We start from the raw sequence: 16,988 nt of genomic DNA on the forward strand, positions 1-16,988 counted from the left end.
AGGCGCGGGCCATTTTAAGAACACCGGTCTAGAGTGCCCGAAGGGCTCCCAGGCCTCCCAATGAGACGCTCCAACCTGGATTATCCAAAAGCGGAGGATGAAAGTTTTAGGAGAAAGAGCAAAAAGAAATGACCCACCACTTGCTCAAGGCAGCGAAAGGAATGAAGGGAGTGCAGGTTGAAGATGCAGAGGCTCCGGAACTACATCTCCCAGGGAGCCTCGCGCCAGCTAGCGCGCGCCCTCTGGAGGCGACTGGAGCTGAAGGCGCTGGTGGGATCGCTGGGACCTTTCGCAGAGCATCCGCGAGCGCGCGGAGTCGGGACTGCTGCGGGCTGCGGCAGCATAGCAGAGCCGAGTGGGAACCTAAAGAGGTGGGTCAGCAGGAGCTGCGCGGGCCACTGGCTCCCTTAATTAACGTCAGTTGCATTGTCTTCCCGATTTAAGCTGATGAGCGCGAGAGTCCGGGATTACCGGCGCAGGGACACAGGACTGTCCCTTTGGGAAGACGCGCTGCGGTGGTCGCCGCTGTGGCTCCGGTATTCCTTCGTGCAGCGGGTCCTGTCCCCAGCTGGAGAGGGACGTCATGCTCTGTCCGACTCAGTCTGGGAGCGGAGGGACCAGTGCTGCAGGTGATAGTGGCAGGTGGCCGCCCCCTCCTTTCCGGGCTGGGAGGGGGGAAGTGGAGGTGGTTGGCGCAGAAGCCTGGGACAGAGGGTCAGGTGACTCCGGAAGAGTGGCCCTGGGAGGCATTCCCAGCCCTTGAAGTGGTGGGACAGGTGCGTGGGCGCTCCCGGCCCAGGCTCCTTTGGCCAAGGAAGCCTCCCACACCCTCCTTGTTGGTGCCCGAGATGTGTGTGTGTGTGTGTGTGTGTGTGTGTGTATGGGGGATAGGTATTGCCATGTAGAAGACCTTAGCCATTCTGGCGTCCACAGATCTCTGCCCCGCTTCCTGTCCTGGGTTGACCTCGGAAGGGCGCAGGTGCCGGTCTCCCCGATTAGCTCGCGGTGCCACCTTGCAGTGCACCTGGTGAGCCCAGGGGGACCCTGTGGATTCTTGTGGGTGTCCCGGGGATGCAGAGCCTGTCGTGAGTGCAACAGTAACAGCCACCTTTCCCAAATGCCTTTAACAAAATTAGTTTTATGTACTTATTGTTTAAAACAGCAAGTTTCGTTCCGAATATCTTATTTTTATTTTGTGAGAGCTCCATTTGCCAGCACGCAAGTTTATATAATAAGCAGTTTACGCTTTGGGGGGGGGAAATTCCGGTGAAGGTGCTCTTCCTTGCCCTCTATCGGATGAATTATGTTGGATTGGTTGACATGCTTATCCATTAGAAACTGCAGTAGCTGGAGGCTAGAGATAAAGTGTTTTTGAGTAGAGTCACAACTCAGCCCTTCAGAATGATTTTTGGTTTCAGCAGATTTTGGTTATCCAGTTTCAAACACTGTTATTTCAACGTTTAAGATGGGGAAGGGTGGAGGGAACGAATTTGTCAATCCTAATACCTTACTCTATAGAAAATAGTTTTTGCATGATTAACTTTCAAAACAAGCAAGTTGAATAGGTAGAGCTGAAGCTGAGACTCCGTACTAAACTCTACATCTGTTTTAATTCTAGTTTTAAGCTGATTAGTTTGGCTGTTCCTGTTAGATAATTTTATTGTCTGTTAAGCAACACCATATGTCTCTTTCTAATTGTTGTGCTTTTTATTTCTTTTCTTTCATGGGTCATTCTCTCTACGGTGTTGACTTTTAAGGTTAAACATCTTTGGGCTTAGTTTTAGGGGAATGCTCCTCCTGTAAAGTCACTAAATGTGCTTTTATGTTAGTATTTATACCTAAATATTAAGAGTTTAAACTGGGGGATGTACGTTGGTATTTTTCAAGAGCTTTTGTATAGCATTCATTGATATGACCATGTAGGTTTCCATCTTAAAATTACAAATATAAGTGATTATGTTGCTGGATTTTTTTTCTGTAAAATCCTGGGATACTTTAAAGTACACTTTTGGGTAGTTTGGTAGGGTCAATAACCTAACATTATTTAGGGTTTGCTATCTATATTTATAAGCAAAGTTGGTATATAGTTTTCTTCCTTCCCCATTTTTGTGAGCTTGTAATTAGGGTTTTGCTGTCCTTACTGAAACTGGGAAGTTTCCCATCATTTTCTGTGCTCTGAAGCAGAAGAATTATCTGTTCCTTGAAGTTTGCCAGAACTTGACTGCAGACTGCCTGAGCTGCTACTTATGCTTTCTTTCTTTCTTCTTCTCCTTCTTCTTTTTTCTGTGTTGGGGATTGAACCCAGGGCCTCACCCATGCTAGGCAAGCGCTCTACCACTGTGCTATATCTGCGGCCTTGCTGATGTTTTTTAGGAATTTGATATCAGTATTTAACTACCTTTTTATTTTTTTCCATTACCATTGATTTCTCAGGTTTTCTATTTCTTCAAAGTCAATTTAATACTTCTATTGTCAGAAAATCCTTAACATTATTAAAATTTAATATATTTTGGTATAATGTATATAGTATTCTGTGGTAAGAAATAAGCTCATGTATTTATGTTATCTTTTTTGTTAATACTAATGCTTTTTCTCTCTTTTTATTGGTCAGACTTGTTTAAGATTGCTTATTTTATTAATCCTTTCAAAGAACCAGCTTTTGGATTTATTGATTAGTCCTATTGATTTTTATTTTTATTTTTCATTAATTTTTATTATTTACCTTTCTACTTAATTTGAATTTATTTTGTTTAAGCTCTAACCTTTTGAATTGAAAGTTTGGATTAATCTTATTTTTTTAAATAAGCATCTTATTTAATCTTATTTTTTAAATAAGAATCTTCTGATTCTTACACTCCATTCATCTCCCTTTGCTGTATTTTACTTTAATCCTTCCAGATATTATTGTTGTTATTATTTTCTAGATCAATATTTATTGTATTTATCAGTATTTATTATGTCTGCCTGTTTACCATTTTTCACTCTCCATTCCTTCTTTTTAAATTATTTTAAAATTGGTTCCTTTCCTTCTTGTATCTTTCCTTTTTTTTGAACCCTTTTCCTTCTCCTTCAAGTATATTCTTTAGAAGTTCCTTCAGTGAAAACAAATTCTCTGTTTTTGATAATATCTCATAATGTCTTGGGACTGGAGTTGTAGCTCAGTGGTAGAGCACTTGCCTGGAGCATGTGAGGCACTGGGTTCAATCCTCAGCACCACATAAAAAATAGAAATAAAATAAAGATATTATGTGTGTTTACAACTAAAAAAAATTTTTAAATGCCTTTATTTTGTCTGCATTCTTGAATTTTGGCCCTCCCCATGTTTCTTCCACTGAATTAAAAAGTATTATATATATGTATATATATCTTTAAAAGATATTTTGTGACTGGAGAATGTTGGGATTTCTATTCTGCCACATTGCTGAAAGAAAAATAAAGATTAAAAAGAGATATCAATTTGTAATCTAATGAACTGTCAGTTTTTATAACTGTTCCCAGTACCCTTAAATTTGGTACAAAGTTATATAGTTAACTGAAGTTTATTGGTTACATTTCATGTTCTCTATTTCCCTAATTTGTCTTTCCTCTATTTGACCTATTAATTCTGAGAGTCGTGGTAAAGATTTCCACTATGATCCGTGTACATGTTTTTGTGTTATACTTCTATTGGCTATGTACATGTTGATATGTGTGTGTGTGTCTCAGTGTGTGTGTGTGTGTATGTGTACACCATATGTATATTTTGATTCATTCTATTTTTTTGTGTAGGTATTACTGGAAATTGAACCTAGGTGTGCCATAACACTGAACAACATCCCTGGTCTTTTTTATATTTCATTTTGAGACAAAGTCTTACTAAATTGTTCAGGGTGGTCTTAAGATTGGGATCCTCCTGCCTCAGTCTCCCAAATTGCTGGGATTACAGATACGTGCCACCACACCTAGCTATACATTGTATTTTTGAAATTGTGTTTTTAAGTGCTTAAAGATTCACAATTTTTATATCTTCTGGTTGAATTGTACTTTTGAGGATAAAAGAAATATCTCATTTAATTATTTTGCTTTTAATTCTATTTTTCTGGTATTAATATTGTTATATCTGCTTTTTTGTTAGCATTTCTCTGGCACATTTTTTTCACTTATTTATTTTCAATTTTATGTGTTTCATTTTACTTGTTACTGTAGTGATTAGCTTTTAGTTACATTTTTGTTTTACTTATTAATCTTTTATAAAAATTGTGGTAAAATATACATAACACAAAATTTACTATTTTTAAGTGTACAGTTTACTAGTGTCAAGTATATTCATTGTTGTCCAGAACATTTTCATCTTTCAAAACAGAAACTCTATACCCATTATCCTCTCTCCTAGCTCTGGCAACTACATTTCTACTTCCTATGACTGCCTATTTTTGATTCTTTTCTTTTTTGGCAGGGGTTGTGAGGGGTGGGTTTGCTGGGGATTGAACCCAGAGGCGCTTAACCACCAAGCCACATCTCCAGCCCTTTTTAATATTTTATTTAGAGATAGGGCTTCACTGAGTTGCTTAGGGCCTCACTATGTTGCCGAGGCTGGCTTTGAACTTGTGATCCATCTGCCTCAACCTCCTAAACCGCTGGGATTATAGGGGTGCACCATGCCTGGCTATTTTAGATTCTTAATGTAGTACCTCATTAAGTTTTGTCATCTTATACACATGTAAGAATTTTCTTCCTTTTAAGTCTAAATAATATTCCACTCTATGTATACACCACATTTTGCTTATTTGTTCATCTGACATTTGTGCAGCTTCCACATTTTAGCTATTGTGTGTAATGCTGCTGTGACCATGGATGTACAAATATCTCTTTGAGAACCTGTTTCCTGAATCATAAACTAATTCAATTTTTAATTTTTTTGAGGACTTGCCATAATGTTTTCATCAGAGGTTGTACCATTTTACATTCCCAAGAGTGATATATAGGGTTCTAAATCAACACTTGTTATTTTCTGTTTTTTTTAATCATCTACCTAATGGTGGACAAAATTATAAAATTTATCTTTTGTGTGTGTGTGTGTGTGTGTGTGTGTGTGTGTATGGTGCTGGAGATTGATCTCAGAGCCTCACCATGTTAGGCAATTGCACTGCTACTACTGAGCTACCTCCCCTACCCACACCCCCACCTGTTTTTTGTTTTGTTTTGCTTTTTGAGACAGGGTCTTGCTAAGTTGCCTAGACTGGACTTGAATTTGAGGTCCTTCTGCCTCAGCCTCCTGAGTAGCTGGGATTTTAGGGGTACACACCCAGGCCTGGCTTGAAATCTTTGTCTTTAAACCACTTATATTTATTTTGATTACTGATATTTGGGGGCTTATTCCTGTTGTTTTATTTCATTTTCTATTTCTTACTCCTTGCTAGCCTCCACCCATTTCATAATTTTTGTTGGATTGAGTCTTTCTTGTTCCATTTTATATCTCTCAAGACATGTAAGTTACATATATCATTCCTACTTTGCTGTGCTTAGGTAATCATTTTTGATAATTTTTAATTGAGATAAATATGTGCCAAAAGTATAAAAATTATAAATGACTAGCTCCATGAATTTTGGTAAACATACAAATAATCAGCTTTCAGAATAAGAAACAACTTTTCCTATGTTCCCAAACCTGCCTTGTCCTGCTCACCATCAAGGATAACAACTGTTTTGGTCTATATAGTTTTGTTTTACTTTTGCAGTGCCATGGATTGAACCCAAAGCCTGGTGTATGCTAGGTAAGCACTCTACCACAGAGCTAAACCCACAACCTCTCTATTTTGATTTCTAACACAATAGATTAGTTTTGCATTTTTCTACTTAATACTAGAATTATACATTATGTATTCTTTTGATTCTGGCTTCTTTACATCAACATTACATTTGTGAGATTTTTCTATATTCTTGAGTGTAGTTGTGGTTAATTTTCATTCTTTTTTTCTCTTTCCACATTTTTTATTGGTGCATTAAGTTGTACGTAATGAATTATATATTCATACATGTACAAAATATAGCAATATAATTGGACAGTATCACTCCCCACCACTTCTCCCCTCCCTCCTCTCCTCTCACTCCTTGTCCCTTTCCTCTACTGATCTCCCTTTGATTTTCATGAAATGACCCCCCCCACAGGCCTTTCTTTTCCTTTTTCCTCTCTAGTTTCTGCATGTGAGAGACAATATAACTATTCTTGACCTTCTGAGTTTGGCTTATTTCACTTTTGGTTAATTTCATTCTTATTATATCTATCCTATTATGTATGTATTTATAATGTATGTATCCATTTTACCCTGGCATTTGGGTTTTTGCAGTTTGGAACTTTATGTACAGTGCTGTTGCAAACATTCTAGTACTTGCCTTTTGTTGAGTGAATGTATAGATTTCTGTGAGTTTATATCTAGGAGTGCAACTTTTGTCATATAGATTGTGCATAGCTTTCGTAGATACTGCCAGTGACTTATTGTATTCATCACATAGTTGTGCTCATGGCCATAATTTTATTTATTTATTATCTTTATTTTTGGCGATACTGGAGATTGAACCCAGGAAGTCTACCACTGGGATATATTCCCAGCCCTTTTATTTTTTATTTTTTTATTTTCAGACAGGGTGTCATTAAGTTGCCCATTCTGGTCTCGAACTTGTGATCTTCCTGCTTCAGCCTCCTGAGTTGCTGGAATTATAGGTGTGAGCCACTGCACCTGGCTTTTATGGCCATAATTTATTACAGTGAAATGATACAAAGCAAAATCAACAAAAGAAAAAGGTTCATTATGGGTCCACATCTGGAGGAAATCAGGTACAAGCTTCCAAGAGTCCTTTCCCAGTGCAGTCACATAAGATGTGCTTAATTTCCCCAGCAATGAGCCCTGACAACGTAGGAAATGTTGCCAACCAGAGATGGTCACTAGAGACTCAAAGATCAGGGTTTTTACTAAGGACTAATCACACAGATCCCCCTCTATCACATTCCAGACTCCCAGAAAGAAAACAGGTGTTCAGCATAAACCAGAGTGTTTACACAAGTAGTTTAGGTACAGTGAGTCACTCTGACCACTTTAGTATGGTGGGAACCCCAAGTTTCCAAATGCCAGCCACGTTGGGTCAACCTTGTGTTCTTTTAGGAATAGCAGCAGTCTCAGACCTGCTATGCTCACTCTTTTCTTCAAAAGTTCCCTCCTAGTTTTCTCAAAAAAATATGGACACTGTACCTGGAAGTGACTTCTCCCAGTCAGATAATCAAGTGTCTTTTGTCCTCTCTCAAGGAGAGAACAGCATTTGTGTGAATATTACAAAACAAACTGTGTGGGCTGGAGGTATATGCTGAGCTATACCTCCAGCCCAGCATACCTGAGGGCCCAGGTTTGCTAGCATCATGGGAAAAAAAACAGACAAACAAAATAAGCAAACTATGGCCAAAGAACCATTTTCAGACTTTGGAAGATACCACAGTATCACCCATGCTAAATAGACTTGAAGGTATAATTGCAAAAGAGCATGAAGGAGACACTCAAACATTTAAATTTATTTTTCCCTTAATTGATCTCTAGTCACTTCAAGATGAACATCATCCAACACGGCAATCCCCAGCTTCATTTACGTCTTTTCCATAGAACCATTGTGATTGCCACCCTCACACCACTGCCATCCCTGTAATTTCTATTCCCCCAGACTCTGTCCAGGGTCATGTGACATTTCATCACTAACTTCCCCTTCTGTGATTATATTAACTAGTTTTATAAAAAATATTTTTATTTGTAGATGGACACAATACCTTTATTTTATTTATTTTTATGTGGTACTGAGGATAGAACCCAGTGCCTCACATGTGACAGGCAAGCAAGCACTCTACCACTGAGCTACAACCCCAGCCCTGCATTAGATAGTTTATATCTCTTAACTTCTTGTTTGTCTACATTTGATCTCCCACCAGATTGAGAATTCCTTGAGGACTGAACAGCAAGTCATACTTAGTGGTACATCCTGTGATTCCTTGGAAGGATGACATGCTTACAGTTGGTGCCTATTATTGCAAGAACAGCTAAAAGGAAGGAAGCAGTCTCTTTTTCATTCCATCCCCTGATTAACATGTAACAGAATTTTGTTATGTGCCCAGGATGATGATACAAAGCACCAAGCTGACATTAACTACTTTAGTTGTCTGCATTCTGTCTGCAGTGGATGGCATAATGAAATGTTTTAGTTTGAAAGGCTTTTTTGAGGTCAGTGAACCTGAGTGTGGGCTTAGATTAATCATCTTTTCTGCCTCACTCTCTGGACTGGTTTCTGGTTGTAGACCTGTTTCCTCCCTTTCCCCAGGCATGGGGAACTGAGTTAGTTATATTCTCATTCTTCACACTTTTATCATCACAGGTCCCTGCAAGCCCCTCTCTTGCTTTGCTTGGTCCTACACTTGTTGATTCACATGCTCTTTCATTCTATTTGATCTCTGTCCCCAACTCTTATCTTCTTTCCTCTCATAGCCACTATTCTGATGTGTTTCATATGTATGTTTTCATTGTATGTATACTTAAAAATGTATACTATTTTGTATATATGCAATTTTAGGTTACACGAATAGTGTCATTTTATGGCCTTTATTCTATTTCTAAGCGGTATCACTCACCACCATGTCTATTATCACTCACCATCTGTCCTTGTTGCTTTATAGCTCCCTGGTCTTCATAACTGTCACATTTTGCCTTTCTGCTCTCCTATGGATGGTACCCAGATTGACTCCTACTCCTAGGCACCACAAAAAATGTTGAACGAAACTCATACATGTCTCCTTATGGGCTTGTGTGAGAGTCTTTTTGAGATTTAGATCTAGGAGTAGCATTGCCTGGTCACAGTGTGTGCCTAAACAATTGGCCCTTCATATCTCTAGGTTTCGAATTTATAAATACAACCAACTGTGGATGGAAAATATTTTAAAAATTTACATCTATATTGAACACCTGTAGACTTTTGTTCCTTGTCCTTATTCCCTAAACAATACAGTATAAAAATTATTTACAGAGCATTTTACATTGTATTAGGAACTACAAATAACCTTTAGAAAATTTAAAGTTTACAGGAGGATATGTGGAGGGCCCATACAAATACGATACCACTTTTTGTAAGGGACTGGAGCATCTACACATTTTGGTACCTGAGTGGCATCCTGGAACCAATGCCCTGTGGATACTGCCAGATAACTGTATTTAATTTAACCTAGTACTGCCACCATGTTCTCCAGAGTGACTGCACCCACCTTCACACCCCCAGCAGCACACTAGGATTTATTTTTCCTTCCTTCTCTTGTTGCTTAGGTGCAAAGTTATGAAAGTTTAAGTAACCCTTATCTGAAATGCTTGGGATTTTGGAATATTTCCTTAAACATGAGATATCTCAGAGATGGGACCCAAGTCTAAACAAAAACTCATTCATGTTTTATATACACCTTATACACACATAGCCTGAAGATAATTTATACAGTATTTTTGGTGCACTTGTGTTTGCCACTGTCACATGAGATCAGACGTGAAGTTTTCTACTTGTGGCATCATATTGGTGTTCAAGAAATTTTTGATTTAGGAGCATTTCAGATCTTGAATTCTTGGACTTAGGGGTGGGTGCTCAAGCAGATAACATTCTGACAAATACATAGTAAGTACCTATTGTGTATCAGGTGCTGAGATTATTGTGAGGAGTAAGACTCAAATTTTTTCTATTAAGTTAATGTTTGGGTGGGGAAACAGATGAGTGGGCAGGCAGTTACTAAAGAGGATGACGGGTTGAGCACAAAATTTGGCAGCAGGGGTAGGGAGCAGGGTATGTCAGATAAGACTTCTTAGAAGAAGTGGTATCTTAGTGGTATCTAAATAAAGTGGGCGGGCAAAGGAGTTAGGCAGGACAAGGCAAAGAGGCAAAGGCTTTTTTTTTTTTCTCTTTTTCTTTTTGGTACTTCATCTGCAAAATCTATGAGGCTTAGCTCAGTATAACTGGAAAGTGGAGATCAGGGTTTTGTGGTTTCAAGGAAAGGGAGAATTGGGATAGATTGAAGTTGGAGTGGTGAGCAATCCAAAAGTAGGAAGCAGGAATGACAAAGGTGGGGGGAAATTCTGACATAGAATCAGGAATGCTTGAATAATCAAAGGTTGATGATGACAACTCCCATGCTAGTAAAATATGCCAGAACATAAGAAAACATGAAAGCACGCCAACTCATTTTATGAGACTAAAATAACCCAGATAGAGAACATTAGAAGCCCATAAAAATAAACTACAGACCAAGTTTACATATGGTATATATGTAAATATCCTAATTTAACAAAAGCAAAATGACTACAGCAGAATATTAAAATGGTAATAAACTTTGACCAAATAGATTTTAGTTTAGGAATTCCTGACTGTTTTGATAATTGGATGTATGCTAGTCTAATACATTAAACAAATAGAAGGGAAAAGCTATATAATCATCTTTGGAGAGTGCGGATAAATACTTGAATGAATTTGATTTTGAATTTGATCATTCCCTGGAAGCTTTCCTGCAGTGTTTGCAGTTTTCCTGTCCAGTATGTGCAGTTTTCCTGTCCAGTTGGTTTTTCTCACCTTTTACTTTCTATGGTGAATTTTTGCTCATTATTTCTATAACTTTACATCATGTCCTGGGTTTTTGCTTATTCTGTGTACTTATTCTCTTCTCTCTAGTAATGCTCCATTCTAGCCTTTCAGTTTTCTCTATTTTTCTATTCTTATCTATTTTTCTATTCTATCTTATCTATTCATATCTTATCTTCTGTTCTAATTTTTATTATTTATTTCCTTTCTTCTGGTAGATAGGAGAGGTGCAACTTTAAACTTTTCAAAGAAAACTGGCTCATTGTTTTACCACCTCAATGGTAACACCAGGGAACACCTAGGATTACTGGGAACCAAAAGAAACTAGAAGTGGCAAGAAACTGTTCTTTTCCAGAGATGTCAGAGGGAGCCTGGCCTTGTGGACACCATAGTTTCAGACTTCTTGTCTTCAGAACTAGTAAAGAATAAATTTCTGTAAACAATCAATACTATAAGTTTTCCTCTCAACTTTGCTTTAGTTATGTCCCACCCATTTTGATATGCTATATCTTTTTTGAAGTTGACCTTGTTATTATTAAGCCAGCCAATCCTGTTTTCTTTTTCTTTTTTATTTCTTATTTTTTTCTTTCTTTTTTTTAATTTTTAATTTTTTTTTCGATACTGGGGTTTGAACCCAGGGACACTTAACTACTGAACCATATCCCCAGCCCTTTTTAAACATTTTATTTGGAGACAGGGTCTCAAAGTTGCTTTAGGGCCTTGCTAAGTTGCTGAGGCTGACTTTGAACTTAGGATCCTCCTGCCTCAGCCTCTCAAGCTGCTGGGGTTACAGGAGTGTGCCACTGTGCCTGGCTCCTGTTTTCTTTTGATTAAAGTTTGCATGACGTATTTTACCATCTTTTAATTTCATCCGTAAGTCATATCTATGTAACCGTTGATAGGTTAGAGCTGAAATCTGATATTTAACTTATTTTTTTTAAATAGTTTGTTCTGATTTTCCTTTTTCTGTTTTCCTATGGATTTTTTGAACATTTTTAGAATTCCATTTGGATATTTCTAAGTGTTTTTCTTCTTATCTCTGCATAGCATTATTAGTGGTTGCTCTAAGTATTATTTTATATACACATAACTTTTCAAAGTGGCTGGTATCATTGTTTTACCACTTCAGTGAAGTGTAGAAACTTCATCTCTCTTTACTTTCCCCATTTGTAAGTTTCTACGTACATTTAGAATCACAGTTATAATTTTTGCTTCAACCTTTGAAGCTAGTTTATAAATCTTAAGATAGAAATATTGTAAATACATACTTTTTTTTAACGAGGTTATTTCTTCTGTTCTCATGTTCTTAAGTTCCTTCTTTCCTCATTTCCTTTCTGTTGAGTGAACTTTCTTTTGTCTTTCATTTACATTTTTTGGGAGTTTGGTTATTACATTTTTCAATTCTAAAATTCCATTAAAATATCTCTTTTATTTCTTTACTGATACTCTTTTTTTTCATTTATTTCAATCATGTTCATAATTGTTTTCAGGATGATGACTGCTTTAAAATCATTATCAGATAATTCTGACATCTGTGTTATCTCAATGTTGGTGCCTGATGATCTTTTCTCAATTGAATGACACTACACCAACAGGAGGGGAAAGGGCTGCCTTCATCCTGCTGAGCAAGAGTGTGCTAGGTTTGAATGTCCTCATCAAAACTTACTTTGTAGCCAGGCATGGAAGTGTACTTCTGTAATCCCAGCAGCTCAGGAGGCTGAGGCAGGAGGATCACAAGTTCACAACCAGTCTCAGGAACTTAGAGAGGCCCTAAGCAACTTAGTGAGACCGTGTCTCAAAATAAAAAATAAAAAGGGCTGGGGACATAACTTGGTAGTTAAGTGCCCCTGGGTTAAATCCCCAGTACCAAAAAAAAAAAAAAAAAATGCAACCAGTTGGCAAAGTGTTTAGGTCATAAAGATTCTACTTGGATTAGAGGATTAATGGGTTATCACTGGAGTGACTTTGTTATAAAAACAAGCCTCTCTGACTTGCTTGCTCTGTCTCATCATGGGATATCCTTTGCCATGTTAGGACCCAGTAGGAAGGCCCTCATCAGAAGCTGAACAGATGCTGGTATCAAGACTCTTTGACTTTCAGAACTATGAGATAAATGAGCCTCTTTTCTTTGTAAAGTATCCAGCCTCCAGTATTTTATTACAGCAGCAGCAACAACAACAAAAACAATGGGGCTGGAGTTGTAGCTCAGTGATAGAGCACTTGCCTTACTTGAGTGAGGACAGGTTGGATTCTCAGCACTGCATATAAATAAATAAAATAAAAATCCATTGACAACTAAAAAATATTTTAAAAAAACAAAAACAGACTATGACAGACTGGAAATACCAATTCCATTGATGCTCCTGGGAGGATGGTGGTGGAGTGGGTTCCTCATTCTTGCCAGCCTTTCCTGACACTGCCTTGGTGCAGCATTGGGTGCCTTCATGAAGGTGGAAGCCTAGGTTCCCCACTCTCCTGTTAGAATGGGGGTAGGGTGAGGCCTAGTTCTTTTGTGTGTGTGTGGTATTGGGCTGGAGTAGAGCAGTATGGCCTAAATGTTTTCCATCTTACTAGAGTGCCCCTTTCCTGGTCCTTTGGCCTGAGTAGGCTTTTCTTAAGGTGCTTTACATCTATGCCTTTAGGTGTTTCCAAGTCACTTGCTCTTTCAGGTTCAAGTTTGGAGTAATGAGGCAATGAGAAAATTTAGTGACTCATCACTGGGGTATTCCTCAGGCTCTAGGTTCCCTAGACAGCTAGCTTCTGCTCTTCACTTTTTAGAACCATTTTATATTTTTTCCATATCTGATGTCCAGAGTTTTTAACTGTACTTAATGGGAAGAATAGGGAAAATCATCTCCATCCTACTATAGCCCAAGTCCACACCATGTTTTTTTTTTTTTTTTGAAACTGAGCTTTCTTTAAGAGGACAAGCAAGATTTCCAGTAAAGTGTCCCATGTTCTGAATTTGTGTAAGTCTTTGATGAAATTCATAATGAGTTTCAAAAGAATAGCAGTGGCAAGAAGGCTACACAGGTGAGGCTGTATACCTCACCAGGTGTCATCAGGAGGCACATGATGTTAGGTTGCCCAACAGATGGGGATGGTAAGCTTGATTATGTCTTCCTTTGTAATTAATAAATAACCTGTGGGGTGAAACTTTGATATCAAGTGAATGTGCTTTTCCCTGACCACCTTTTACTCAACCGTTTTGGCACATCTTGGTGAATATATTTGGGTTACAAAATGGTGATTTCCTAAATCTATTATTTTCTTTACATTAGTTAATTAGTATTCTTCTGTAGAGAAGAACTTCATTCCCCCATCCTTTTATTCCTTTTTTAGTATCAATGTGTTTAAATAATATTTAATAATTTACAGTCATTTATATAAATATGAATATACTTTTGTGTTGGGGGCAGTGCTGAGGATGGAACCCAGGGCCTTGCATATTCCAGGTAGCAGCTCTACTGCTAAGCTACCTTCTCATCCTGATTCAAGTATTTTTCTAATGTTCTGACTGAGTGGAGAATAGTCAAGTTGCATGGATATATTGGTAGGCTGTGGGCAAATTATGAAGTGTTTCAGAACTTGTTTCTCTTGTTGAATGGAAAGCATTTTATTGGCCTCAGCATACTAAAAATGGCTATTATAAGATCTGAGGCTGTTCTTCCCAGTTGTTTAAGTAAGGTGATGGAGGAGGTAGTTTGATGAAAGTGACTCTCAAGGGTTTATGATTTACTGAGTGTTATAAAACTTGTGTTCAGCCTTTGGATAGGAGACCTGTGCTTTTATTTTTACTGATTGACTCTCCTATTATATTACTGTATGCCTTTTAAGTCAGTCAGTTGCTCAGTTTCTTTTCCTTATCTTCATCTGGAAGAGTGTGACAGTATTCTAAACAAATTGAATTAAGATTAAAACATAACACAGTGTTTATATGTATTGAACATTATATGGCACCCCATTAATATGTACAATTTTTATGTATCAGTTAAAAATAAAAATCTTAAAAGAGGAAATGAGAAAACCATATAAAATCATTTTATATGCAGTCTTTAAATTGAAGATGTATAGAAGCACAAAACTTAGTCATTAAAAGGAGCAACAAAGGAAGCCTCATGTCAGATCCTAGGGTTTGCTTTCACTTGAAGGAGTGGTAGCATGGCATTTTAATAACAGTTCCAAGTGAAATAATAAAGGGAACTGTAAAGTTATTTCAACTTACTTGGAGAAGGTTTAGGCAGAAGACATGTGAAAAGTGGATTTGTTTATATCCTGCATTTGAGTAAATAAATAGAACCTAAAAGGAAAGACTAAAATATTAAAACTACATTTAATGGTACAGAATAGAGGACACAGACACAAACCCAAATAAATACAATTTTCTCATACTAGACAAAGGTGCTAAAAATATGCAATGGAGAAAAGATAGCCTCTTCAACAAATGGTGCTGGGAAAATTGGAAATCCATATGCAACAGAATGAAACTAAACCCCTATCTCTCGCCCTGCACAAAAATCAACTAACAATGGATCAAGGACCTTGAAATCAGACCAGAGACCCTGCATCTTATAGAAGAAAAAGTAGGTCCAGATCTTCAACATGTCGGCTTAGGACCAGACTTCCTCAACAGGACTCCCATAGCACAAGAAATAAAAGCAAGAATCAATAACTGGGATAGATTCAAACTAAAAAGCTTTCTCTCAGCAAAGGAAACTATCAGCAATGTGAAGAAAGAGACTACAGAGTGGGAGAAAATCTTTGCCAATCATACTTCAGATAGAGCACTAATCTCCAGAATCTATAAAGAACTCAAAAAACTCTACACCAAGAATACAAATAACCCAATCAACAAATGGGCTAAGGATATGAACAGACACTTCATAGAAGAAGATCTACAAGCAATCAACCAACATATGAAAAAATGTTCACCATCTTTAGTAATAAGAGAAATGCAAATCAAAACTACACTAAGATTCCATCTCACCCCAATTAGAATGGCGATTATCAAGAATACAAGCAACAACAGTTGTTGGCGAGGATGTGGGGAGAAAGGTACACTCATACATTGCTGGTGGGGCTGCAAATTAGTGCAGCCACTCTGGAAAGCAGTGTGGAGATTCCTTAGAAAACTTGGAATGGACCCACCATTTGACCCAGCTATCCCACTCCTCAGCCTATACCCAAAGGACTTACAATCAGCATACTACAGAGATACAGCCACATCAATGTTCATAGCTGCTCAGTTCACAATAGCCAGATTGTGGAACCAACCTAGATGTCCTTCAATTGATGAATGGATAAAGAAACTGTGGTATATATATACAATGGAATATTACTCAGCCATAAAGAATGATAAAATTATGGCATTTGCAGGCAAATGGATGAAATTGGAGAATATCATGCTAAGTGAGATAAGCCAATCTCAAAAAACCAAAGGACGAATGATATCGCTAATAAGTGGATGATGACACATAATGGGGGGTGGGAGGGATTAATGTTAGGGTTAGAGTTAGGGTTAGGGATGGGGCAAGAATGGAGGAAGGAAGGACTGTATAGAGGGAAAAGAGGGGTGGGAGGGGTGGGGGGAAGGGGAAAATAACAGAATGAATCAAACAACATTACCCTATGTAAATTTATGATTACACAAATGGTACGCCTTTACTCCATGTACAAACAGAGAAACAACATAACAACATGTATCCCATTTGTTTACAATTAAAAAAAAACTACATTTAGCAAGTAAAAAATGTTTATATGTATTATATACATGTGATTTAAAGAAATATTTTGGTTTCTAAATTTAATTTCTTTTTTCGAAAAGTAATTTGTAGCCAGGTGTGGTGGCCTGCACCTGTAGTCCCAGCTACTCAGGAGACTGAGGCAGGAGGATTGCTTGAGCCCCCAAGTTCAAGATTAGCCTGGACAACATAGTGAAACTTCATTTCAAAAAGAAAAAAAAGAAAGAAAGAAAGAAAAGAAGATAAAAGGAAAAAGTAATAATTCCTTCTGGGGTAAAAGTTGCAAACAATGTGGATGCTTGACATAGTGAAAATTCCCAATTTTCCTCTGTTTTGTTTCTATTTTTTTCAGATCTTTTCTATGCATACAGTAAAATTTTTTTTAGAAATTTGTTCATATTTACATAATCATACTATAGCTACTGCACATATTTTTATGTCCATATGTGGACAATCTATACAACTCCTTTTTTTTTTTTTAATTTAAATGGGATCTTTCTATTTTGCTCTGGCTGGCTCTGAACTCCTAGGCTCAAGTGATCCTTCTGCCTTAAATTAATTCAATAAAATTATTTTGAAGGGAAGTCATGTTGGAAAATTTTAGTAGTACTTAACAGTGGGATGTTTTAT

General features: G+C 37.6%; 1 protein-coding gene across 6 annotated transcripts in view; it reads left to right on the forward strand.

Moving 5' to 3' along the window:
• Window positions 1–276: 276 nt before the first annotated feature.
• Specc1 (sperm antigen with calponin homology and coiled-coil domains 1) overlaps window positions 277–16,988 on the forward strand; it is a 265,322-nt gene continuing 248,610 nt past the window's right edge. For 2 of the 6 annotated variants that reach the window (XM_047545172.1, XM_047545171.1), the window contains exon 1: window positions 410–629. In XM_047545172.1, coding sequence (XP_047401128.1) covers window positions 448–629 — 182 coding nt within the window. In that variant the 5' untranslated portion in view covers window positions 410–447. Of the gene's footprint in view, window positions 372–409; window positions 630–1,009; window positions 1,028–16,988 lie in introns of those variants that run through there. The other 4 variants (XM_047545173.1, XM_047545179.1, XM_047545180.1 and 1 more) reach the window with 4 other exon arrangements.

This window comes from Sciurus carolinensis, chromosome 3 (assembly GCF_902686445.1).
Source record: "Sciurus carolinensis chromosome 3, mSciCar1.2, whole genome shotgun sequence".
Classification (NCBI taxonomy): Eukaryota; Metazoa; Chordata; class Mammalia; order Rodentia; family Sciuridae; genus Sciurus; species Sciurus carolinensis.